We start from the raw sequence: 24,875 nt of genomic DNA, 5'->3' as shown, positions 1-24,875 counted from the left end.
CATTTGGTTCCTAAACACTTACCTCCAAGGTAGCCTGGTGATCACAATACCATAGCACATTGTCAGACATGAGGGACAGCCCATTAGGTCCCAAACATCATGACAAGTGTTACTAGGAATAGTTCCTGAACCCCACCTTCAGTATCACTGGGGAGCCTCCTATTTAAAAATAATAGTATTAAATAAAAATCTCTGACTATTTTGTTTGGCTTTTTGGGCCCACACTCAGTGATTAGGTATTACTCAGGAATTATTCCTGACTCTTCACTAAGGAATTACTCTTGGCAGTGCTCAGGGAACCATAAGGAATACTGGGTATTGAACTCAGGTTGACCTCATGCAAGGCCAAGTGCTCTACCTATTGTACTATTGCTCTGGTCCCCAAAACGTATGACTCTTGCATCAGTGAATCCATAGCCCACTCTGGAAGTCAGGCATTCATTGTCCTAAGAACCCCAAAAGGAGGTAGAGCAAAGATTATTGTTATCTCCCTCAGAGAAATATGTCTGAAGAGTCTCACACCCAGGCTGTGTTCCTTATAAACTGTGAGGAGGCTCCAGACAGTGCATACTCAGGGCCTGTGAGTACCCCAAAGTCTCATGTTAGAAATACAGATTCTGGAACACAGAGATAGAAAAGCAGGAGGGCTCAGTTCTATCTATGGCACCCCATAGGGTCCCCAGAGTCCTGCCAGGAATGATCTCTGAACACAGCATCAGAAGTAAGCCCTGAGTACTGCTAGGTGTGGCCTGAAACAGAAAAAAAAAATTGAAAAAAAATAAATAAATGCACTCAGTAGAGTGCAGGCAGGTGTGATATCTTAAGTTTAAGCCCTGCCCTGCCCCACACTGTCACAGTAATCTCCAGCACCAAGTAAATATATGCAACTCTGGAGATCTCTAAAAGAGGGGGTCTGTGGGGCCAGAGTGGTAGCACAGTGGTAGGGCATTTGCCTTGTACGTGGCTGACCCAGGATGGATGCAGGTTCAATCCCTGGCATCCCATATGATCCCCGAGCCAGCAGCAATTTCTGAGCACAGAGCCAGGAGTAACCCCTGAGCACCACCAGGTGTGGCCAACCCCCCCCCCAAAATAAAAAATTATAAAAATAAAAATAAAATAAAAAGGGGTCTGTGGGACTGAAGTGATGATACAGTGGTTAGGGCCCTTGCCTTGCAACTGACCAAACTGGTATCCAACCTGGTCCTCAAACACTGTGGGAGATGATCCCTGAGCAACCCAAAATAGAACAAAACAAAACAAATGAGACCAGGGGCCCAGAGAGATAGCACAGCGGTGTTTGCCTTGCAAGCAGCCAATCCAGGACCAAAGGTGGTTGGTTCGAATCCTGGTGTCCCATATGGTTCCCCGTGCCTGCCAGGAGCTATTTCTGAGCAGACAGCCAGGAGTAACCCCTGAGCATCGCCGGGTGTGGCCCAAAAACTAAAACAAACAAACAAACAAACAAATAAGACCACCCTGAAAGAGAAAGGAGGAAAAGTTCAGAAAAAAAATTGATCTCTGAAATGATGGCTCTCTTGTCTCCTCAATTATATGATGGTGGCTGGTCTGTTTCCATAATGAGAACATTCACAAGGAGAACTCTCACTTACGAATATGCCATTTTTAAAAAATAAAGTTAAGTCATCCAATAACATTTTAATTTAAACATTAAAAAAATGCAGAATCTGACCATAAGTCTGGGGTTCACAAGAGTGCGTTCCTGATGGAATGGTCATGGCTTGCAGATCTTAGGACCACCCACTATTCGGATTGCTGACCCAGTCTTTCAGCAGGCCAATTATATTAAGATTTTTTAGAATTAGGGCCAGACAGAGAGCATGGAGGTAAGGCATTTGTTTTGTATGCAGAAGGACGGTGGTTCAAATCCCGGCATCCCATATGGTCCCCCAAGCCTGCCAGGAGCGATTTCTGAGTATAGAGCCAGGAGTAACCCCTGAGCGCTGCTGGGTGTGACCCCAAAACAACAACAACAACAACAAGATTTTCTAGAATTAGGGGCTGGTGCGATGGCTTTCGCCTTGCACACGGCTGACCCAGGATGAACCATGGTTTGATCCCCAGCATCTCATATGGTCCCCCAAGCCAAGAGCGATTTCTGAGTGCATAGCCAGGAGTAACCCCTGAATGTCACTGGGTGTGCCCCCCAAAAAAAGATTATTCTAGAACTAATGATTCCCAACTTGATAGCAAGACAGTGTCACATGGGTAACTTGTTAGAAGAATCTGAGGCTCAATGCCTGAAATAGGATTCTACAGAAAGGGAGATGAAATTAAAAATAAATAAATAAATAAATAAATAAAAATACAATAATAAAATTTGCTGCAACATGAATGGTACTTAGGATATTATGTTAAATGAAGTAAACCAGAATAAAAAGAAAAAAATATAAAATGATATCACTTATTTGTGGCATTTAGAATGGGAGTTGTTTGGTACACTCTTGACCCCAGAGTATATAGCGAGATGGAAAGAAATTGAGTGGAGGAGGAGAAATACTATATGAAATTAAGGGGGATAGGGACCAAGAATTCTCAGGTGCATTGATGGTATTAAGAAAGAACAGAAAACGGTATTTAAATAAAGATGATTTTAAAAAATTAAAAAAGATAAAAACCAGACCACAGAGACTGTGTGTGCAGCTTGCCATCCTTACCCAGAATAGCACCAGCAACATATGACACCATACGTTTTTGTATGGTGTATGGGCACAGTAAGAAAAGGGGAAACAATAGACACAGAAACACGATCTTATTTTCTAGGGATAAGAACTCACACTTTTTATAGCAGAAGGGTGCCCATCCTGAACATGTGTCATGTGGATACAATGCAGTCTCCAGGAGATTGGACAGTGTTAGTCCAATCCCAAACCCCAGATCCCAGACGTAGAACTGATACAGCTCCTGGGCAACACCACCAGGAACTAAGCTCCATTGGGAGATTTATAATACTGCTCTGGCACCAACTTTGTGCCAGTATTGATATGACAACAAGGAAAGGACAACTTGACTTAAGATCAGGTTGTCCTATCACATCACCTAACACTAAATGGAAATCAGAAGAGGTATCGTCCTTTGAACTGTGAAAAATAAGAGTACCAACAACAGAAAACTGACTTTGATAACCGTGACTGAACAGATCCTACCTTGTGACCAATAAGGAAAACCCTATCCTAGGCTGTAGCCCAGAACTCATAACAACAAGATGTCTTATTGCAGAGGCCTAACTTCGACAACAGAGACTGAGCAGAACCTTTGGATCCATAATATTCTAGGCTTCAGCTTAGGGACTGAACGAAAACAGGGAGCAAGTGTTACAGAAGACTGAACACAACAATGATGGATAGGAACCTCTAGAACCGTAAAGACTCTATCCAAGACCCTGACCTATAACCTGTGCAAATACCAAGATCGCTAGCTATAGTGGCTTGATTTTCTCACACACAGCTGAGAGGAAAGTTTCCTGGCATCACAAAAAAGCCTTTGGGATGGGATAATGAGTATTTATGGAGCCAGGGGTTGATCCCATGATGGTGTGCTTCAAGGATGGAGAAACCCTGAATCTCTTAGTCCACAGGAATTCCCTTTCTTTCCCAATGCTTACTGTGCCTATGCAAAAAAAAAAAAAAAAAAAATAGTGGGGGGGGACGCCAAACCCTGCCACTCCAGCACCCCTACTTTTTCTTGTTTTGATTTGTTAGTTTTTGACTTTACTTTCCTTCTCTTTTTTCTTCCACTTTTCTCTTTCTTTTTCACTCTTGTGGTTATTATTTGGTGATCTATTTTTATTTTTATTTGCCGGGTGCATTTTTTTTCTTTTTTCTTCCAAATTTTTTTTCTCTCTTCTTTCTTTTTTTGGTAGTTGTTACCAATTTTTTTTCTCTCTTTTTTCTTATTCTTTTTATCTCCAATGACGGTGGAATGGATGCTCAATAGACAACAAGCTATAAAGTAGAGACCAGTTGCACTAGCATTCTGGGGGGTAAAAGAGGGAGATATGGGATACGTGCTGGAAACAGGGGTGGAGGGAGGACAACACTGGTGGTGTGAATGCCCCTCATTCATTATCACTATGTACCATAAATGATGCAGTGAAAGGTTTGTAATGCACTTTGGTCACAATAAAACTTTTTTAAAAATTAAAATTAAAAAAGAAAGAAAGAAAAGAAAAGAAAGGACAGAAAGGGGCCAGAGAGACAGCACAGCGGTAGAGCATTTGCCTTGCACTCAGCCCATCCAAGATGGATGGTGGTTCGAATTCCGACATCCCATATGATCCCCCAAGCCAGGAGCAATTTCTGAGCACAGAGCCAGGAGTAACCCCTGAGCACTGCCGGGAGTGACCCCAAAAACCAAAACAAAAACCAAAACAAAAAAAAAGGGGGAAGAAACAAAGAAAGGACAGAAATAAATATCCAAGCTAGAATCAACAACAATGAAATTAAGAGACCCAAATTTAACAATCAAAACTTAAAATGGGCCTGTTATATTGGCAGGCTGGGGGCAGGGATGGTGGCATGGGATGGACTCTGGGAACTTTGTTGGAGGGAGGTCGACACTGGTGGTGGGATTGGCCCTGAAACATTGTATGTCTGAAGCTCAACTGAAAAGAAATTTGTAAATCACAATGGTTTCAATAAATTAAAACACACACACAAAACAGTTGTTCAAATGATTTTGAGTGAAGCTCCTCTGAAGACTCCATACCCCTGACAAACCCCCCCAACAGACAGACAGACAGACAGACAGACAGACAGACAGACAGACAGACAGACACACACACACACACACACACACACACACACACACACACACACACACACACACACACACACACACACATATCCTGGGGTTCTGGAGAGTAACCTATGACTCTCGAGCGCCACCTGCTGTATTCTCTCATCCCTGCATCCTCCTACCCTGAAGCTGCCTTCCTTTCATACTAGGACTCAATCCCTGAGAAAGCCTCTGGAGTACCATTTGACATTAGAGGAAAAAGAAAGGGGAAAGAGAAAGAAAAAAAACAAAATGAAATTATTAAACTTTTGCTGATCATATTATTGTTGTTGTTATTATTATTGATCATTAATGCTATTATTTTGGTTTGGGGGCCACATTTTGCAGCACTCAGGAGTTACTACTGGCTATATATTCAGAAATTACTTCTGGCAGGTAGGGTTAGGGGCATATGAGATATTGGGGATCAAACCTGGGTCAGCTGTGTGCAAGGCAAATGCCCTACTTGCTGTGTTATCAATCTCTTCAGTGCTATTGCTGATCTTATTGCTTTTAAATTTCTCAGAGCCAAAATCTCATTTATTTAAATAAATGGTCTTAATAAGTAACAAACTGTTATACTTTGTTCTGACTTTGTAGAAGAGAAACATCTGGGCAATGTAAATGACTTGTTCTATGCCTTTCCTCAGTGACACAGAGTGGGATCTCCAGAGCGCTGAGACAGGGTTTTTGCTATGTCCCAAGTCCTACCTGGTGAACACTTTACTAAGAGTACAAGTTTAACTCTAAGCTTGTTTACTTATCAAAAATTACTCAAGGATTTACTAAAATTATGTATTCCCACTTTAATCCACTGAATTCAATTTTTCTTTTTTTTTTTTTAGTTTTTGTTTTTGTTTTTGGGCCATACCCGGTGACGCTCAGGGGTTACTCCTCACTATGTGCTCAGAAATCTCTCCTGGCTTGGGGGACCATATGGGATGCCGGGGGATAAAACAGTGGTCCATCCTAGGCTAGCGTGAGCAAGGCAGACGCCTTACCACTTGCACCACCACTCCAGCCCCTGAATTCAATTTTATGATAGAAGTCTGGAACTTTTCAAGGCTTCCAGAAGATTCTGGCCTTTGGAAACCACAATATTACACTATCAAGACCCCCATAGAAGCCAATTCTACAGATGAGAATTGAGCATAGACTTATCAAAGAACATAGCCAGTAAGTTCCAGAGTAAAGCAAGGAGAATAAAGTGGGACCAAGGGGTCAGAATGATAGAATAGTAGGTAGAGCCTTTGTCTTGAAAGCAGCTGACCCGGATTTAATTTATGACATCCCATATGTCTCTTGAGCACTACCAGGAGTAATTTCTGAGTGCAGAGGTAGGAGTAAATCTAAGTATCACTAGGTATGACCCAAAGCCAAAAATAAAATAAAATTTTAAAGTTTGGGACCAAACTTTCTAGTGGCCCAGAGCAGATATTGAAAATCCTGGGGAGAGTGACAGATGAATGACATTTGCCAGATGACACACACAAGGGATAAAGTTTCCTTTTAGGTCATGTTCTCCATGACATCATTCTGCATGTTCTTACATTTCCAGGGACATTGTCGATCTTTAAGAAAGTGACAGCCACCACCATTCACAGGGAAAAACTCTAATCAAAAAAGTACTTTCCTTTTTCACGTCATTATTAAGTTCTCAGTTCTGAATATCATACACATGCAAGACTCCATAATGATTTCAGCAAGACACTTGAGAAAAATCTTTCAGGATGCCCCAGAGAATAGATCGGATATTTGGATCGGATAATTTTGTAATGGCTACATTAACATTCTGAGGAAGTGCAGAAATTTGTTTGGATGGAGGTCTCAAATGTTATACCACTGACTCTCAACCTACATTTCCTTCTTAAGCTTTTATCAATATCGAGTTAGACAACAAAGTATATTTATGACTTCTGGCCAAGATTGGATAATGGATTAATACTTTTTTGTATAATTTTTTTAAGTCATGCTCAGAAGCTCATAGTGTACTCCTGACTGCTCAAGGATCACTCCTGGTGGGGGACCATATATGATACATAGGATCAAAGAATCTTCAGTGGCATGCAAGGCCAAATCCATATTCTTTCACCCATTCCAAAGTCATGGTATATAAAAAGGTACAGTGAAATGCCATGGAAACATTCAAAAAGGGGATTAAAAGTATAAAGGGTTGAAGCATTGGGTTCATGAGGCTCTGGAAGCAGAGGGTTGTGCCTGGGGTCAGCACCTGTGAGGAGCATATGATCTAGGTCTGTGCTTAGTGTTTACAGTCAAATGAAGAGTGGGGGGAGAAGGATGGGTGAGAGAAAGGGATAAGGAAATTGGGGAGAGGAGAGGACAGATAGAATATGAGGAGGAGGGAAAGATAAGGCAGAAAGAGGTGGGGGGAGACATTAGAGGAAAAAGAAAGGGGAAAGAGAAAGAAAAAAAACAAGCAAAAGTACTAGAGAGGGAAATAGGAGAGGCGGAGATTGCTTCCTAGATTAGAATTATAGTGAATTGCCTTGTGAGTGGAACCAGAGTGTTCAGCTGGGATCATGGACCTTTTGGACATTCCTGACAAAAGGTAGGTTTTGTTTCCTCACAGGGCTATACAATGAGACCATAGATACAGCTGTTCAGTCTCACACTTTCTTTCACTGAGTCTTTTCTGACACAGATCCTGGAAGGTGTCAGGAGACCAGAAACAGACCAGGTATCCTTTCCATCCTGCAGAAGCTCACAGTGTAGCAGGGAGAAGAGAGGCTGCAGAATTCATCCATATTTAGGGAAAACTGCTTTGCAGGATGATTAAATAATGATGGGATCCCTAAGGAAGCTGAGTTTATTTAGTCAAAAAGGACAGAAGTTGACAAATACCGTCTCCATGTTTGAACTAGGCAAACTTCATAGACTCAGTCTTTTCTTGAACAAGATATAAAGCAAGATGTGAAAGATTATGGCTACACTGGCCCATATAGCACAAATTGACTGCCTCAGGAGGAGAGGGTTTGCCAAGCCCACACATTGCCTAAGCCATACTACTACCTCCAGCACCCAGAATCACCATTTTCCTGATGGCCCTGCCTCATCTATGACCCTCTAAAAAAATCCCTTCATAGAGGGGACACTGATCTGACCACACTTCAGATATGCTGGTATTTGAGTTGATATCACAATGGCTTTGGAGCAGTTGTAGACACCCTTCCCCTGTATCTTCCTTCTTCCTGGAGACCTGGCAACTGAGTACATGCCCCTAAAAGTGGAAGTATTAGTAATAGTGTTTTGATTTTCTGGACAACTGCATTTGCTTTATGCTGTCATCCCTAAAGGAACACATCCATTTAATAGAATAAACAGCTAACAGGAGCTTAATAAACCTTTTGCCATCATATCAATGAATTCATTGAAGATACAATGATTTTCACAAATGTACTTGCTATTTTACTTTTTTTTCTTTCTTTCTTTCTTTTAGTTTTTCTTCTCTTTTATTTTATTTTTATTTTTTCTTTCTGTTATCTTAATAACTTTGCTTTTACTTATCTGAAAATAAATGTATTATGACCAACTATGTGGTGCATTTTCTTTAAATAAATTTATTTACTTATTAAATTTATCATTTAAATAAATACATATATATTTTTAAAGAACAGACGTTCCTAAAAAACTGGCCCAGGATTTGAGCCCAAAAAGCTGAGTAAGAGCACTAAAGGCTGAGGGAAGAAGCAATGTGAATGAAGGAGAAAGGCTCAGGGGCCTTTACGTTTCAAAACAATAGAGACAAGGGCTAGAAGGATCAGTTTATGGTAGAAAGCTTGCCATGAAAGCACAGCCAGTGGGGCATTTGATTGCACTTGACCAACCTAGGTTAGATCCCCAACATCCCATATGATGCCTTGTGCCTGCCAGGAGTAATTCTGAGTGCAGAGCTAGGAGTATGTGCTTAGCGCTGTCCCACAACCTTCCCTACCCTCCCCCCCAAAAATAGACAAGCAACAAAAAAGAGTATGGGAGTACGATTAGGGCACTAAGGGTGAGAAGGAACCACTACAACAATAATAATTAGAAATAATTCTAGGCTCCAGGCATACCAGGTTGTCCAACCCCTGAGTCATTCTCTGTGGTTCCGGTGAAATTTTTTCGCACATTAGCTGTTGGTGGTGTCAGGTTCCTATAGTTAAAGATTCTGGTTTCTATGCATTTCCTTTATCAAAGTCAGGATGATGTGAAACGTCCTCTACGGATTGGACAACCTGATATGCCTGGAGCCCAGAGTCAGTCTTATGCCAGAAAACTTTAGGGGTAAGGTCTCCTTGTATTTAGGCCAAGGCTTTTTTCTTTTCATTTTCCCCATATTTTGCTGGGCCTATGCAAATAACAATTGCCACTCTCACACCGTTATTATTGTATTTTTTAACTCTTATCCTTAAAAAAATATAAAGAGCTTACTAAACTTTAAAAAGAAAAAAAGCAACTGTAGTAAAATGCCTGTCTCGAATACAGGCAGGGGATGGGAAATGGGGGGGGGGGGCATTGGTGGTGGGAATGTTGCACTGGTGAAGGGGAGGTATTCTGTTAATGACCAAAACACAACTACAATCGTGTTTGTAATCATGGTGCATAAATAAAGGGCATATATATATATATATATGTATGTATGTATGTATATATTTGTATGTGTGTGTAAAAAATAAGAACAGTGCTATTGCTAAACATGAGAGATTTGATCCACTGATTCTTTTTTGTTTTGTTTTGTTTTTTTGGGCCACACCCAACGGTGCTCAGGGGTTACTCCTGGCTGGCTGCTCAGAAATAGCTCCTGGCAGGCACGGGGGACCATATGGGACACCGGGATTCGAACAAAGCACCTTTGGTCCTGGATTGGCTGGTTGCAAGGCAAACACCGCTGTGCTATCTCTCCGGGCCCTGATCCACTGATTCTAAAAGAATGAAGTCATAAGAAATTAACCAGGAAATTTTAGGGATTGGATTGTTATGATGTTCCAGAAGATGATGACATGATTGTCATTGAATAAATGAGTAAATACTTGATACTGTAAAAAATTAGAAATAATTACTCTGGACAAGAACTAGGTGCTGAAAGGAGATAAATTGATATGTATGATACCCTTACAGTAACAATATTGCAAACCACAGTGTCTAAAAGAAATAAAAAAGGAAGAGAGAGAGAGAAATAATTTCTGCCACAGAGCCAGTCAGGGGAGAGGACGGGGGGGGGGGGGGGAGTGTAAGAGGAAAACTGGGGACATAGGTGGTGAGAAATATGCACTGTGAACACTGTTGAACACTGAATGAAAATCAATCATGAACAGCTTTGTAACTATATCTCAGTGATTCATTTAAAAAATATTTAATTTTTAAAAAGTTTACCCTCAAAAAAAAAGAATGTGATTGGCACCCTAAATTTTTTATATATTTTATTTAAACACCTTGATTACATACATGATTGTGTTTGGGTTTCAGTCATGTAAAGAACACCACCCATCACCAGTGCAACATTCCCATCACCAATGTCCCAAGTCTCCCTCCTCCCCACCCGACCCCCGCCTGTACTCTAAACAGGCTCTCCATTTCCCTCATACATTCTCATTATTAGGACAGTTCAAAATGTAGTTATTTCTCTAACTAAACTCATCCTCGTTTGTGGTGAGCTTCATGAGGTGGGCTGTAACTTCTAACCCTCCTCTCTTTTGTGTCTGAAAATTATTATTGCAAGAATGTCTTTCATTTTTCTTAAAACCCATAGATGAGTGAGACCATTCTGTGTTTTTCTCTCTCTCTCTTTGACTTCTTTCACTCAGCATAATAGATTCCGTGTACATCCATGTATAGGAAAATTTCATGACTTCATCTCTCCTGACAGCTGCATAATATTCCATTGTGTATATGTACCACAGTTTCTTTAGCCATTCGTCTGTTGAAGGGCATCTTGGTTGTTTCCAGAGTCTTGCTATGGTAAATAGTGCTGCAATGAATATAGGTGTAAGGAAGGGATTTTTGTATTGTATTTTTGTGTTCCTAGGGTATATTCCTAGGAGTAGTATAGCTGGATCGTATGGGAACTCGATTTTCAGTTTTTGGAGGAATCTCCATATCGCTTTCCATAAAGGTTGAACTAGACGGCATTCCCACCAGCAGTGGATAAGAGTTCCTTTCTCTCCACATCCCCACAACACTGTTTGTTCACATTCTTTGTGATGTGTGCCAATCTCTGTGACACCCTAAATTTGAATCATTAGAAGCGACTTTAGGAAAAGAGATGCCTGAGGCCTGAGCCTACAGATTATGGTTTTCTGTTACTTAGAAACTATGTTGAGATTCTGATGTCTAGGATGTCAGAGTGACTGTACATTTCCCACAGGGCGAGGAAGGATGGTTGAGCTGTGCATTCAAAGATGGCCAGGCAGTAGGCCCCTATCAATCCAACACTCGGGAATCACAGATTCACTCTACCATCATCTTTTTTCATTCAAAAAAGTGTTGAGGGAAGCTTCTATGGACAACAAAATCTCTCCTGTTACTCCCAGCCTTCACTTGCCATCACCCAAAAATGAAGCACAGAGATGACAGTCAGTTGGAAAACTACCTGCTACCAAGGCAGCTGGACTCTGCTGGAGAATGATTCTCTAGTTCCAAGCAATTGGCTAAGTAGAGACATGCAGGCTGGGGAAATGGGAAGAACATTCATGAATGTTTTCCAATGAGCAGGCAGAGGGATTCCTGTAGGAAAGTAGGGCCAATAGAAGCGGAAACCCCAGTGGAATAATGATCTTGCTGCTTCTTATGAGACTTCAGACCAGTTGTGTCATTTCTCTAAGCTCCCTGGCATGTACAGAGGTTCATAACTCACTCATAGTTATAATGATGAATAAGAGACTAAGGAAAATACCTGAGAGGGCAGCTGGCATGAAGAATGCATTCAATCAGCTACAATAGTAAGCCTGAGGGCTGATACCTTTTAAAGCATTTTAAATTAATCTGTAAATTGGGATTAACTCATGATTTCAAAAATACTTCTATAAGGGGGGGGTCACTCAACGTTCAACATGTGGGACTCACTGTTCTTTCTCCTTCCATCTGGTGACCTCTCACTCATTAGGCATTTCTAATTGGATCAAAAGTAGAAACTTGATTCCATCTTACTTCACCTTTAACTGTGAAGAGCCTATCAAACTACTATTAATAAACTCTGTGTCTGCCTAGGTCAAATCAGGGCAAGACACCAGCTAACCAAAGTCCCCAGTTCCCTTATTCTGAGCTGCTCTGAAGTTCAAATCTTTTACCCTTAAATGGAAGATTTACTCTAGAATTTCAATAAAACTCATATTATTAGCTGAAATGTTTTCTATATTGACTCATTTTTTCACTTGCTCTTGGAAGGCAAGTACCAAAGAGTGGGCGTTCCTGCTTCCTGTCCCGTTGGGGCTCTGGGGGTGATAGGGCCCTCTACAGGTTACTTCTGAGCTAGACCATCCTGACACCACATACCTCAGGGAGACGCCTCCCTCCAAAAGGCTGTGTTTGAGGGTTATTTGGTTTTGTTTTAATGTGGTTTGATTTTTTATTTTATTTTTGTGTTTAATTTTTAACCATGCCCGGTGTTCTCAGGGCTTTCTCACCCTTGGCTCTGTGCTAAAGGATCATTTATGACAGTAATCAGAGGACCATATGGGGTGCTGGGGATTGAGTCCAGGTCAACTGCATGCAAGGCTTGAGCCCTATTCACTATACTATCACTTCAACTCTCCTAAAAGCTGCTTTTTTTTCTGGGATGAACAAAGAGCACCCAGGTTTGAGGGATGCAACAAGTTGTGGAAACAGGGTTCCCCCTTTACCCCCAGTCACAACCACTCAGAAAGGTACTGGTTCTCCACAGTACTTCCAAGAATTCCAAAATGTGACCCCAACCTCGGAAAAGGCAAAGTGGAAAGACCTCAGAGATGTTCCCTTCCCTCAAGTACCATGTAGCCCTTGGAGTGACTGGCAAAGGGCTGGGGGACCCATGAGAGAAGGAAACAAATTTGAGAATTTGAGAAGGGCTAGCCAATTTGCATCTCTGTGAATGGAAAAGGCTTTCTTTTATTTTCTTCATGGGGAGTAGCTTGTAGCAAAGGTTTCTTTCTGGGGAGGGCTGGAAGTCATGGCCAGGCCCCCTTTCCTGGGTCCAGCTAACACACAAGGGCTCAGTACAAATCCATTTTTAAAAGATGCCTCTGACAGCATTATCCCAGAACTCATTAGTCAGGGGAGAACCTGTTGAACCTGTGCTGGAAGGGAAATGAAAAAACACAGGTACAGTTGCCTAGCAGCCAGCACCACACCAATGACCGACCATAGAGATCCCTGAGCCCCTGCTAGATAAGAGCACTCATGGACAAAGCTCCTTCACTCTCTGCCCCACAAAGAGCAGGCTAAACTGTTTTGCACTGGGTGTCCCTGCATGGAAAAGCAGAGGCCGGGGCCGGGCGGTGGCGCTGGAGGTAAGGTGCCTGCCTTGCCTGCGCTAGCCTAGGATGGACCGCGGTTCGATCCCCGGCGTCCATATGGTCCCCCAAGAAGCCAGGAGCAACTTCTGAGCGCATAGCCAGGAGTAACCCCTGAGCGTCACAGGGTGTGGCCCAAAAACAAAAAAAAAAAAAAAGGAAAAGCAGAGGCCAGGGCCACCCACAGACATCTCTGCAGGGAGGGTTCTCCACTCCAAAGTTGCAGCACCTTTGCTTGGTGACACACAGTGTGTCTTAGATTCCCGGGTGGCCTGCGAATCCCATACTCTCAGATTTCCTCCAGCATTGGATTCTCCCCTGAGCATCTTAATCTCTGAATCCCTCCAAACCACTCTCTTCAAAGGTTCAAGGATCAGTCCTGATCCCTTTCTGTCCCCGTTGTCAGAGATGTCACATCCTTCTTCCTCTCCCCAAGCCCCAGTAAAAAAGTAGTTAATGTCAGCAGCTGAATTTTGTAATGACCTATGAGCCTACTCTTAGGTCAGGCCTGAGTAAATATAAAAAATAGACACCAGGTCATGGCATTCCAAATTTGGGGTATTGTTTGAACACAGACCTTATCAAATCCAAAAAGAGGAATTTGGACAGCTTAGAAAGAAAAACAAGTAATAGAAGAGCTGATCAAAGCCAGTGAAATAAAGTAGGACTTAGCAGCCTGGAAAAGAGAGAATGCCTCCTGAAATCTAGACTCTCCATAATCCTGCCATTAACCTTCAACAAAACTCTGCCCACTGCAAGCCAAGACAAAAGGGGAAAATGAGTAATGAGGATCGCGGCCCTAGGAGCAGATCTGTTTATCACCAAGATGCACATTCTAACCACATACTCTGCTCTGGGAAGAATGCAGTGATTAGGACCTAGATGGCGAGCTGAGGAAAGTAGCAAGTGACCCCTTTGCAGTCACGGATACAAGCAACTTCTAGATAACTCCCAGACTGGGATGCTTTCACTAATTGGAATAAGATCTGCTCTTGGAGCCCAGGCTGTTGTCAAAAGTACAATACTGTGTGACATTATTATGAGGGCACTTTCTAAAGTGTATGGGAACCATACAGGGAAAGAAAACAAAGTCAGGGTATTTGCAAGCAAAGCCTGCAGTCTGGTTTTTAAAGACATCTCTCTGGCCTAGTCCTGAGCCTTTAAAGCAGACCCATGTACCCACAAAACATACTACAGCATATCTGTCCTCTAGCATTTCTGGCTTTTTGGAATGATTCATATGAGCCAGACCATCTTTCCTGTTTCCAGAATTTATCCATCCTAACATTCTGGTCTTTGTCCCCATTTCATGCATTGGTGTCACTTCAGAGCAAGTCCTGAATTGTTATTGGGGCCCAGGCTTACTCTGCTTCAGCCAATTCCAACTGTGTCCTGTCCATATTGGAAGTGCTGTGGCTAGTCAAGGCATGAATAAAAGGAGAGGGGCCTCTCTGCATAAATGAAGAGACCAGGAGAAGCTCCCCACAAAATTACTACCTCTTGGGAGTGCTTCTCTTACCATGTCACTCATTCATCTGTCCCTGACACAAGGGTCAAGCACTTGCTCAGTGTTTTGAGCCAGCTTGGAATAACTAGAATGAAAGCTGGTGTGTGCTGAATTCCGAAGGGAAGTTGGAGGCTGAGAATGAAGGTTCCCTCTCAGCTGAGATTCCAGCAAAGGCTACATTTGGATAAAGCATTGGAAAATCAGAGAGGCTTTATTAATCAGGTGTAAACCATAAAAGACTTGCTGGAGTAGGTAGAGATGGAGGAGAAAGCTGAAAACTCTGTGTGTGTGTGTGTGTGTGTGTGTGTGTGTGTGTGTGTGTGTGTGTGTGTGTGTGTAAGAGTGGGGGGGATATATCTGGAAAGAGCAACAATACCAAGTATATCTCAGATCTAATGCCAAGAGATGCTCATAGAAGTGTCTTAATGAATGGACACATATTTTCTACCTCAAAAGCCTCAAGACTGGGCCCGGAGAGATAGCACAGCGGCGTTTGCCTAGCAAGCAGCCGATCCAGGACCAAAGGTGGTTGGTTCGAATCCCGGTGTCCCATATGGTCCCCCGTGCCTGCCAGGAGCTATTTCTGAGCAGACAGCCAGGAGTAACCCCTGGGCACTGCCGGGTGTGGCCCAAAAACAAAAACAAACAAACAAAAAAAAACACAAAAAAAAAAGCCTCAAGACTAACATGTTAACCTTAGTTTTGCTATAAACATATCTGGAGAACATAACCAGCCCCCTCAGGTGGACTCAATTTTCTTGCCTATAAATTGGGCTGCACCACGGTTGGGTTCTTCAACTCAGAATTTCAGGGACTCAAGTTACATTTCCAGCCTGGACCTTCTCCTTCCAATAATCAACTGTCTTTTCATAGCAACTCCAAGGGTGACTTATCTACACTGAGCACTGTTGTCTAATCCCCATCCCACCCCTATACCACCATATTTATCTAAAACCCTTCAGGAGAGCTTTATAGTGCCAATAACTTCAGCCAAATATGCAGAGGTACCCCTGCCTTTCTCCTTACCCATCATATTCAATCTGCAGACCCCGCCAGCCCTACCTTCAGACAAGTTCACTCTTCAGCCCTCCACACAGCAGCCCTCACCCAAATGAGCATCACCTCTGATTCCCATCATCTTCTTGATTTCCCATCTGAGACCATACTTCTGCCCTGTCTGCTGAGGATCCAAAATATGAAACCAGGGCAATATATACCCAAACATCCCCCCATAGCTCTCATCTCATGCAAATGTACGGTTGCTGCCCTTGCAGTGCTCAGTCATTTCCAGTTTTCATGTTGCTCACATGTGACCCCCTTAAATGTGACATGTGACACCCTTGTTCTTTTCACTCAGTCATGCCAGCCCCCCTTTCTGTTTCTCCAGCATGGACATTTCTGCCTAGGACTGGGATACCCCCAAAGCCTTCCATGTACCTCTCACCTTCTGCAGGTGTTGGCTGCAATGTCCTCTTCTCAGCACTTCCTTCCCTGGCTCCTTATGTACCATCCCTTTTTTCCCATTTTGTGCTCCACGACATCTCACTCTGCTTTATTTTGTCACCCCTTTGCCAAGCCTGCCCCATGTTTTACTTGTTCACTGGCATGTTTCATTGACTGTTCTATCCCCAGTGCCCACAAAGATGCCAACCACACAGTGGGGAGCTCATGAATGTCAAATATCAGAAGAATAAATAAATGAAAAGGGAGTGTTTTTTGATTACTTTCAATTGGGTGACCACAGATGTCTAACATAAGTCATCACTTCTATTTAAATATCAAAAGAAAGAAAAAAGAGAAGAAACCAAGACATTATGTATTATTATTATAAGCAGTTAATTAAAAAAATATATTGGGTCCCAAAGAGAAGGAAGGAGGAAGGATGGGAGGAAGGAAGGAAGGAAGGATGGGAGGAAGGAAGGAAGGAAGGAAGGAAGGAAGGAAGGAAGGAAGGAAGGAAGGAAGGAAGGAAGGAAGGAAGGAAGGAGGAAGGAAGGAAGGAGGGAAGGAAAGAGAAGGAGAAAGAAAGAAAGAGATAAAGACAGAAAGAAAGAAAGAAAGAAAGAAAGAAAGAAAGAAAGAATAAAGAGAGAAAGAGAGAAAGAAAGAAAGAAAGAAAGAAAGAAAGAAAGAAAGAAAGAAAGAAGAAAGAAAGAAAGAAAGAAAGAAAGAAAGAAGAAAGGAAAGGGAAGGAAAGAAAAGGGAAGGAAAGGAAGGAAGGAAGGAAAGGAAGGAAGGAAGGAAGGAAGGAAGGAAGGAGGGAAAGGAAAGAAAGGGAAAGAAAGAAAGAATGAAAGAAAGAAAGAAAGAAAGAAAGAAAGAAAGAAAGAAAGAAAGAAAAGAAAGAAAGAAAGAAAGAAGAAAGAAAAAGAAAGAAAGAAAGAAAGAAAGAAAGAAAGAAAGAAAGAATGAAGGAAGGAAGGAAGGAAGGAAGGAAGGAGGGAAGGAAGGAGGGAAGGAAAGAGAAGGAAAGAAAGAAAGAGAAGAAAGAAAGAAAGAAAGAAAGAAAGAAAGAAAGAAAGAAAGAAAGAAAGAAAGAAAGAAAGAGAAAGAAAGAAAAGAAAGAAAGAAAGAAGAAAGAAAGAAAGAAAGAAAGAAAGAAAGAAAGAAAGAAAAGAAAGAAAGAAAGAAAGAAAGAAAGAAAGAAAGAAAGAAAGAAAGAAGAAAGAGAGAAAGAAAGAAAAAGAAAGAAAGAAAAAGAAAGAAGAGAAAGAAAGAAAGAAAGAAAGAAAGAAAGAAAGAAAGAAAAAGAAAGAAAGAAAAAGACAAGAAAAGAAGAAAGAAAGAAAGAAAGAAAGAAAGAAAAAGAAAAAAAGACTTCTTGAGTACAGGTTGGTATCCTGTTTGCATGGTTAGAAGCAGACATAGCCCAACCCTCTTGCCTTCGAGTTTGCATTGTTCATCTCAGGATACAAATCAGACACGCCGTATGCCAGAGGATGAGAATTATTTCATGTTGTGCTTAGCCAACTGGCTCGCATCTCAATTCCAGGCCATCTGCTTTTCAACAACCCCCATGAAACCTCGAGGAGCAGAATAGGTATCCACAAGTTCAACTGCTTATTGTTTGGCAGGAGGTTCAAATTCATAAATGCTTTGATGCAGATCATTCCTGTGAGCTCACAACCTGTCAGAGAAATGTAATCTCATAGGAAAGGGACTTCCTCCAAAGTCATCTATCTAGTCATTTTGGCTGAAAGGTCTGTAACCCCAGCTTCTAGATCCTGGATGTACAGCTCCTGAGCACCTCAGAACACTACCTTCTAAGAGAGTTAGCATAAACAAAGATATATATTACTTGGTGAGAAAAAATGAAACCCTTCAACATACTTTGAAAATGCAATCATTTATCTAGGGATTTGGCAAACTAAAGAGGAAATGAAAGTAAAATAGTCATTTTAAAATGTATTATGGAGTGATAACACCTACATATATAGAGAGAAAAAAACACTAAACTCCTGAAATTTCACAAAACTGTAAATCAACAAGTTGATTTTTTTTTTCAGAAACTACCTTTCTCTTGGTAGTCATTTCAACTATGCTAGCAGTCCCTCTGGTTATTTTCTCTCTTGAGAATAATTCCAGGGGGATTTTGAACCGGAAGATGAAGATGAAGGCCTTCACTTTCTCATGAAGGCCCTGCAAAGTTTGATGGCACAGCTCTCCACGTGGGCCCAATAAGACAGAATAACTCCAATTCTAAATGCTTGGGGAGCTTTATGTCTTTAAACTCATTTAACTCTCACAAGAATCTGTTTTGCAGACGAGGACATGCAGCTCTGAAAGATCAGTCACCAGTTAGCAAGCAAGAGAACTGGGCCTGTGCCCAGACTAGGAATCTATTCAAAGCAAAACTATTCTTTTCAGTTCTTGCTGGCAACCTGTTCGGGCAGGGTGGCTGTGGAGGACTGGACCCCAAGTATTTGCACACCATACAACTTCCCACACCAGCACTGATTTTCAACCTTAATCTTCGTATGACAGACAAAACATTATGATCAACCCCAATTAGAAGATTGAGGAGACTACAATGACTCCTCCCTAGCAGAGAGAAAATACCTTTCGAAGCCAGCTAGGGGTAAAGAGACATCTCCAAATCCAGCACTTGTGTTACCCACAGGAATTCACTAAATAGGACAATCCCATTCCAGACCAAAAATAATCACATCAGGACAAGGGGCAGGAGACCCTGACAGACACAGCCAAAACAGCTGTATGTTGGGGCTGGGTGTGCTAGGGGTGGATGCCAAGATGGATATCCCCTTATCACCTGAGGTGCTTACAACACCCAAGGAGAGATGAGATAGGTGAGCAACTCTTAGAAATTGGCAAGTCAGTGGGGCCGGAGAGATAGCATGGAGGTAAGGAGTTTGCCTTTTATGCAGAAGGACGGTAGTTCGAATCCCAGCATCTCATGTGGTTCCCAAGCCTGCCAGGAGCGATTTCTGAGTGTGGAGCTAGGAGTAACCCCTGAGTGCTGCCAGATGTGACCCAAAAACAAACAAACAAAAAAGAAACTGGCAAGTCAAGAGCTAGAGGAAGAGTTGAACAGAAAATTTAACACAAGGAGCTGGAGTGATAGGGTCAGGCTCTTGCTTTGCATGTGACCAACCCAGATTCAATCCCATATGGTCCCCTGAACCTTCTCAGAGTGATTCCTGAGTGCAGAGCCAGAATTAAACCCTGAGCACTGCCAGGTGAGGCCCAAAACCAAACAAAAATCTCAACACAAGGATTAGGTTAGGTTGGGGCTGGAGAGATAGCCTGGAGATAAGGCGTTTGCATTTCATGCAGAAGGATGGTGGTTTGAATCCCAGCATCCCATATGGTCCCCTGTGTGCCAGGAGTGATTTCTAAGCATAGAGCCAGGAGTAATCCTTGAGTGCTGCCGGGTGTGACCCAAAAACCAACCCCCCCCCCCCAAAAAGGATTAGGTTAGGTTAACACAGCATCAAGCACTAACTAAATCTCATGGTCACTATGGTAGCCCTTAATGAATGAGTAGGGCTGTGATTTTGATAGGATGGAGTTGCAATCTCTGTGCAAGAATTTTTCACAACAGTGACCTGTGAGAGGAAAATTACAAACAATAAACAGTTTCCAATAGGCCAAATAATTTTCTCTGTACTATTGAGGTCACTATGGATCAAACATAGGGCCTCACATGCAAGGCAAGAGCTCTAGGCCTTAGTTACATCCCCCACCTCATCCTAACTTCTTGTCACTGACATTCCATTACTTGGTTAGCCATGTCATAGCAGGTACTCCAGGACACCCGAACTTGTAAAACTGGTGTTTTAGCCCAGATCCTTGAGATTCCTGGGTCCCCCACCCTGCTCCAGGCACCATCACAACCACCTTCAGTCTGGTTCTGTACATTTGATTGTTTGCTTTCATAAGCCATGAAGGGCACAACTGAGGAGAAAGGAAACCTAAGTGCCCTGCAGAACCAAACCTGTAGGCTTAGCTCTAGGGTGATGCCTGTGTTCTCAAAGCCCAGTCTTCACTCCTGCTGCACCCCTGTGCTGTTACTGAAATCCTACTCTTCCTTGAGGCCTTCCCTGGCCCCTTCTGGCCTGCCTGTGGACTTGGCAGCAGGCCAGAGACTGCCCCACTCCCACACAGTCCCTTTCCCTTAGACTCTTCAAGGTGGGCTTGAGTTTCATATAGGGGGGCTCAGCCACACAAGAGGTCTGAGATCCATCTGGGCATGCTGGAACAGTCAGTAGTCAAGGCTGTGATGACCGGGACTGACCTTAGCAGGTGTCTGCACTGCTGTCAGAGGCCCTTTCCTGAACACATGAGGATGGTGGGAGCTGCCTTTAACCCCTCTCGGTTCACCAGCCCAGCTGGCTCCTGCTCTTGGCAGCTGCTGCTCTGGCCTTTGCCTTCAGCTTTCTCAGCTCTTCCTAAAATGCCCTGCCCAGAAGCCAGGCATGGGAAAGGCATTTATTACTCTCTCCTGCTCTGCACTCCTTTACTGCTTTGTTAAAAACCAGTCTGGGGGCCCGGAGTTTGCCTTGCAAGCAGCCGATCCAGGACCAAAGGTGGTTGGTTTCGAATCCCGGTGTCCCATATGGTCCCCCTGTGCCTGCCATGAGCTATTTCTGAGCAGACAGCCAGGAGTAACCCCTGAGCACCACCGGGTGTGGCCCAAAAAAAAAAAAAAAAAGTCTGGGCCTGAGCCTCCAAGACCTAATCCAGGACCTTTTCCCTCAGTCCTCCTTCACTGCTCAATCTGTGGACAATACCTCCCCTGTACTGCTGGGTCCTACCTATAGCACAGCAGCTCAGATAGATCCATCCAGAGTGGCACCAGCCCAAACCAAGTTCTTATTCCCTGGAACTCCTTAACCCTTGTTTGTGCTGCAGCTCCAGCCCATCAACTCTGCTTAGGTTCCCTTGTCAGAGAGAACCACAGACGCCACCAGCAGAGGCCCCAGAGACCTGTGGACAACAGAGGGACTGGCAAGAGTTTTAAGCTGGGTTGTAGATCAAGCTATTGGCAATGAGGTTTGGAAGGGATCTGAGCTAGGGGAAATCCAGGTGTGCAGAACTCCTTCCTGTGAACCTCACAATAATGGCCCTCAGGAGATCCAAAAATCAAGCGTAAATATTCCCTGAGAGCTAAGTGGTCACTATTTCATTTTCACTTTGCTCTAGATGAGGGGTCTCAAACTCGCAGCCCATGGGCCGTTTGCAGCCCTCCATACAACATTTTGTGGCCCTGCCCTAGAGAAATCTTTTTTTTTTGTTTTATTTTGTTTTAGTTGTTTGGGTCACACCCCCCCAATGTTCAAGACTTACTACTGACTTTGCACTCAAGAATCACCCCTACTTTGCCTTCTGCTGCCAGCCCCCAGGTAAATTGAGTTTGAGACCCCTGCAGTCTAGATACTATATGCTTTATGAGTGATCTTGCTTATATGGGGAAGGAAGGAAGGAAGGAAGGAAGGAAGGAAGGAAGGAAGGAAGGAAGGAAGGAAGGAAGGAAGGAAGGAAGGAAGGGAAGGAAGGAAGGAAGGAAGGAAGGAAGGAAGGAAGGAAGGAAGGAAGGAAGGAAGGAAGGAAGGAAGGAAGGAAGGAAGGAAAGAAGGGAGAAGAAAGGAAGAGAAAGAAAGAAAGAAAGAAAGAAAGAAAGAAAGAAAGAAGAGAAAGAAAGAAAGAAAGAGAAAGAAAGAAGAGAAAGAAAGAAAGAAAGAAAGAAAGAAAGGAAAGGAAAGAAGGAAGGAAGGAAGGAAGGAAGGGAAAGGAAGGAAGGAAGGAAGGAAGGAAGGAAGGAAAGAAAGAAGGAAGGAAGGAAGGAAGGAAGGAAGGAAAGAAAGAAAGAAAGAAAGAAAGAAAGAAAGAAAGAAAGAAAGAAAGAAAGAAAGAAAGAAAGAAAGAAAGAAAGAAAGAAAGAAAGAAAGAAAGAAAGAAAGAAAGAAAGAAAGAAAGAAAGGAAAGAAAGAAAGGAGGGAGGGAGGGAAGGAGGGAAAGGAGGGAGGGAAAGAAGGAAGAAAGAAGAGAAGAAACAAACAAAAAAAAAGAACAGATTGAGCATGAGAGACAACAGAAGAGAAGAAGAAGAAGAAGAAGAAGAAGAAGAAGAAGAAGAAGAAGAAGAAGAAGAAAAGAAAAGAAGAAGAAGAAGAAGAAGAAGAAGAAGAAGAAGAAGAAGAAGAAGAAGAAGAAGAAGAAGAAGAAGAAAGAAGAAGAAGAAGAGAGGAGGAGGAGGAGGCCGATGAGGTGGCGCTAGAGGTAACCTTGCAAGCGCTAGCCAAGAAAGGACCACGGTTCGATCCCCCGGCGTCCCATATGGTCCCTCAAGCCAGGGGTAATTTCTGAGTGCTTAGCCAGGAGTAACCCCTGAGCATCAAACAGGTGTGGCCTGGAAAAACCAAAAAAAAAAGAAGGAGGAGGAGGACTCTTATGAGATGCACAGTTTAGGGCTGCAGAGCGGTGGGGGCCTGGGAATTCAGAATGGCTCCTTGTGAGCACAGGTTTGTGACTAATGCCAAGAAATTTCAGAATGGCACAACACACAACTGTATAATCTCTCACTACTACCTGTAACCTTCCTACAGCTCTGTGATACTCTTAGAGCCCTATAATCCCCCTACAACCATGTAATCCCTTGTCACAGCCCTATAAACACCCTTTACCACCACCATCACAGCATGACTCTGCCCACGCCAAGAGAAACTCCAGGTTTGGATCATTTTCCTTGCATGTATGATGCTCTGAATGAGATCCCTATAGAGCAGAACCCTGGTGACCCCTGAGAACTACAGGTCCTTAATCATCAGGCCCAAACCACCATTGTGGAATGTCTCTGGGAGGGGCCTGGCACTTTGAACTACTCTGGTCCCTGCCTAAAACACACAAATCTAGGAGCCAGAGATAGTCTGTGGAGAGGGCTTTGCCTTGCATGAAGCTGATTTATATTCAAACCCCAGCATCCCAGCATCCTGAGCCCTTCCAGGAGTAAGCCCTAATCACAGAGATGGGAATAAGCCCTGAGCACCATTAAATGTGGCCCCCAAACCAAAACCAAACAAAGCCTATTGGTCCAAGCCTATTGGTCAGCACTGCAGGGATTCAAGGGGCAGGCCCACTCTGGGGCTGCTAGTGGGGACTCTTTTGTGGCCCAGCCAGTACATTTGCTTTAGGGCTGACAAAGGCGGGACATGCTCCAGGGTCCCCTTTTTACCTGCATCACCCTCACAGGAAAATGCACATCAGCAAGTCCCCCATCAGTACGTTTTGCTGCTGAAGGGAAAGGGCCACTCTCCAGAGGGACTGAAATGACAAGTCATGGGTTGCCTCAAGGAACCCGAGCAGGTGACAGCCTTGATTAAATTCCCTGGAATATTAAGGCCCCTGGAGACTGGCTGCAGCTGAGGGTGGAGACAGCATCACAGAGGGTCCTGGGTGGACCAAGGGGGACAGAGTGCAAACACTGTCCTTTACCGAGTCTACCCCCCAACTGCCAGAAGAAAGCACCTAGCATGAATCCTTGTCCTCCGCTTCACCTTCAATGTCCAAGCTCTTAGGCTCATCAAACACCCTCTCATCCTAATGTGCAGTGTTGGGTAAAAAAAAATATCTGTGTTTAGTGGGCCGGAGAGATAGCACAGTAGTAGGGTGTTTGCCTTGCATGCAGACAACCGGGGATAGACCCAGGATCAATTCCTGGCATCCCATATGGTCCACTAAGCCTGCCAGGAGCAATTTCTGAGCACAGAGCCAGGAATAACCCTTGAAACACCACCGGGTGTGGCCCCAAACCAAAACAAAACAAAAAAGAAAATATCTGTCTTTATCCAATAGCCCAGGGATCTGGGCTCAGCTCTAGGTAAGGCAGGGTGGAATGGTACAGGATGGCACCGCTCCTGGGTAGTGGCAGATGCTGGAGGCCCTATGCAGGTGCATCAAAAGTCTCCCAGACACAAAGTGACAGCCCCCAGACAAACCCCTTACATCCCCAGCAAGCTACTCTACACCCCTCAAGCAAGCAGCCTGCACCCCCAACTTCAGGATCAAAACCATCACTACAGGTTTCTCTATTCAAGACTAAGAAAAACATTTCTCACTCGGGTATAAACTCTAATCCTCTTCTGTAGCTACAACCGGATATGGAAACAGAGCTTGAAGTGAGAATGCTGAACACAGAGGGCCCCCAGTCCTCCCTGCTCTCCTGGGTGGGGCTGCAAACGTGCAAATAGATGACCATGCTTGGGACCTTACCCATGACCAAGGGGAATCCAGGCTGCTACTCTTGTCCTGTGGGGTCTCCCAGCTGGAGCTGCAGGTGCCATCCTGCTCCTCCATGGCCCCCCAGCGGGATAGTGACTGCCTCCTCCGGGTGCCCCCCCAAAGGAATGTCTCTAAAGCCTCCCAGTGGTGGTTTAAAACCAGCCCAGTAGCTGGAAGGCTGGGACCGGCCACACAAAGCCCAGAGCCTCCGGCTTCCCTTTACACCCCAGGAGCCCCGCCAAGTCACAAGAGCAGAGTGTTGAATTGCAAATCCTCTCCCACCTGGGTAGTGGCTAACAGGCAACTCAGAGACACCCCCCTGATCTGTAGGATGCAGAGACCCAGCA

General features: G+C 43.6%; 1 protein-coding gene across 1 annotated transcript in view; it reads right to left on the bottom strand.

Moving 5' to 3' along the window:
• The window catches only part of LPIN1 (lipin 1), a 159,268-nt gene extending 134,665 nt beyond the window's left edge, over window positions 1-24,603 (bottom strand). The window contains 1 exon segment of the mRNA XM_049784553.1: window positions 24,520-24,603. Within this exon segment, the coding sequence (XP_049640510.1) occupies window positions 24,520-24,603 (84 nt within the window).
• Between the last annotated feature and the right edge of the window lie 272 nt (window positions 24,604-24,875).

This window comes from Suncus etruscus, chromosome 12 (genome assembly GCF_024139225.1).
Source record: "Suncus etruscus isolate mSunEtr1 chromosome 12, mSunEtr1.pri.cur, whole genome shotgun sequence".
NCBI classification, from domain to species: domain Eukaryota; kingdom Metazoa; phylum Chordata; class Mammalia; order Eulipotyphla; family Soricidae; genus Suncus; species Suncus etruscus.
Note: the sequence above shows the minus strand (reverse complement) of the source record. Positions and strands in the feature narration are given on the sequence as shown.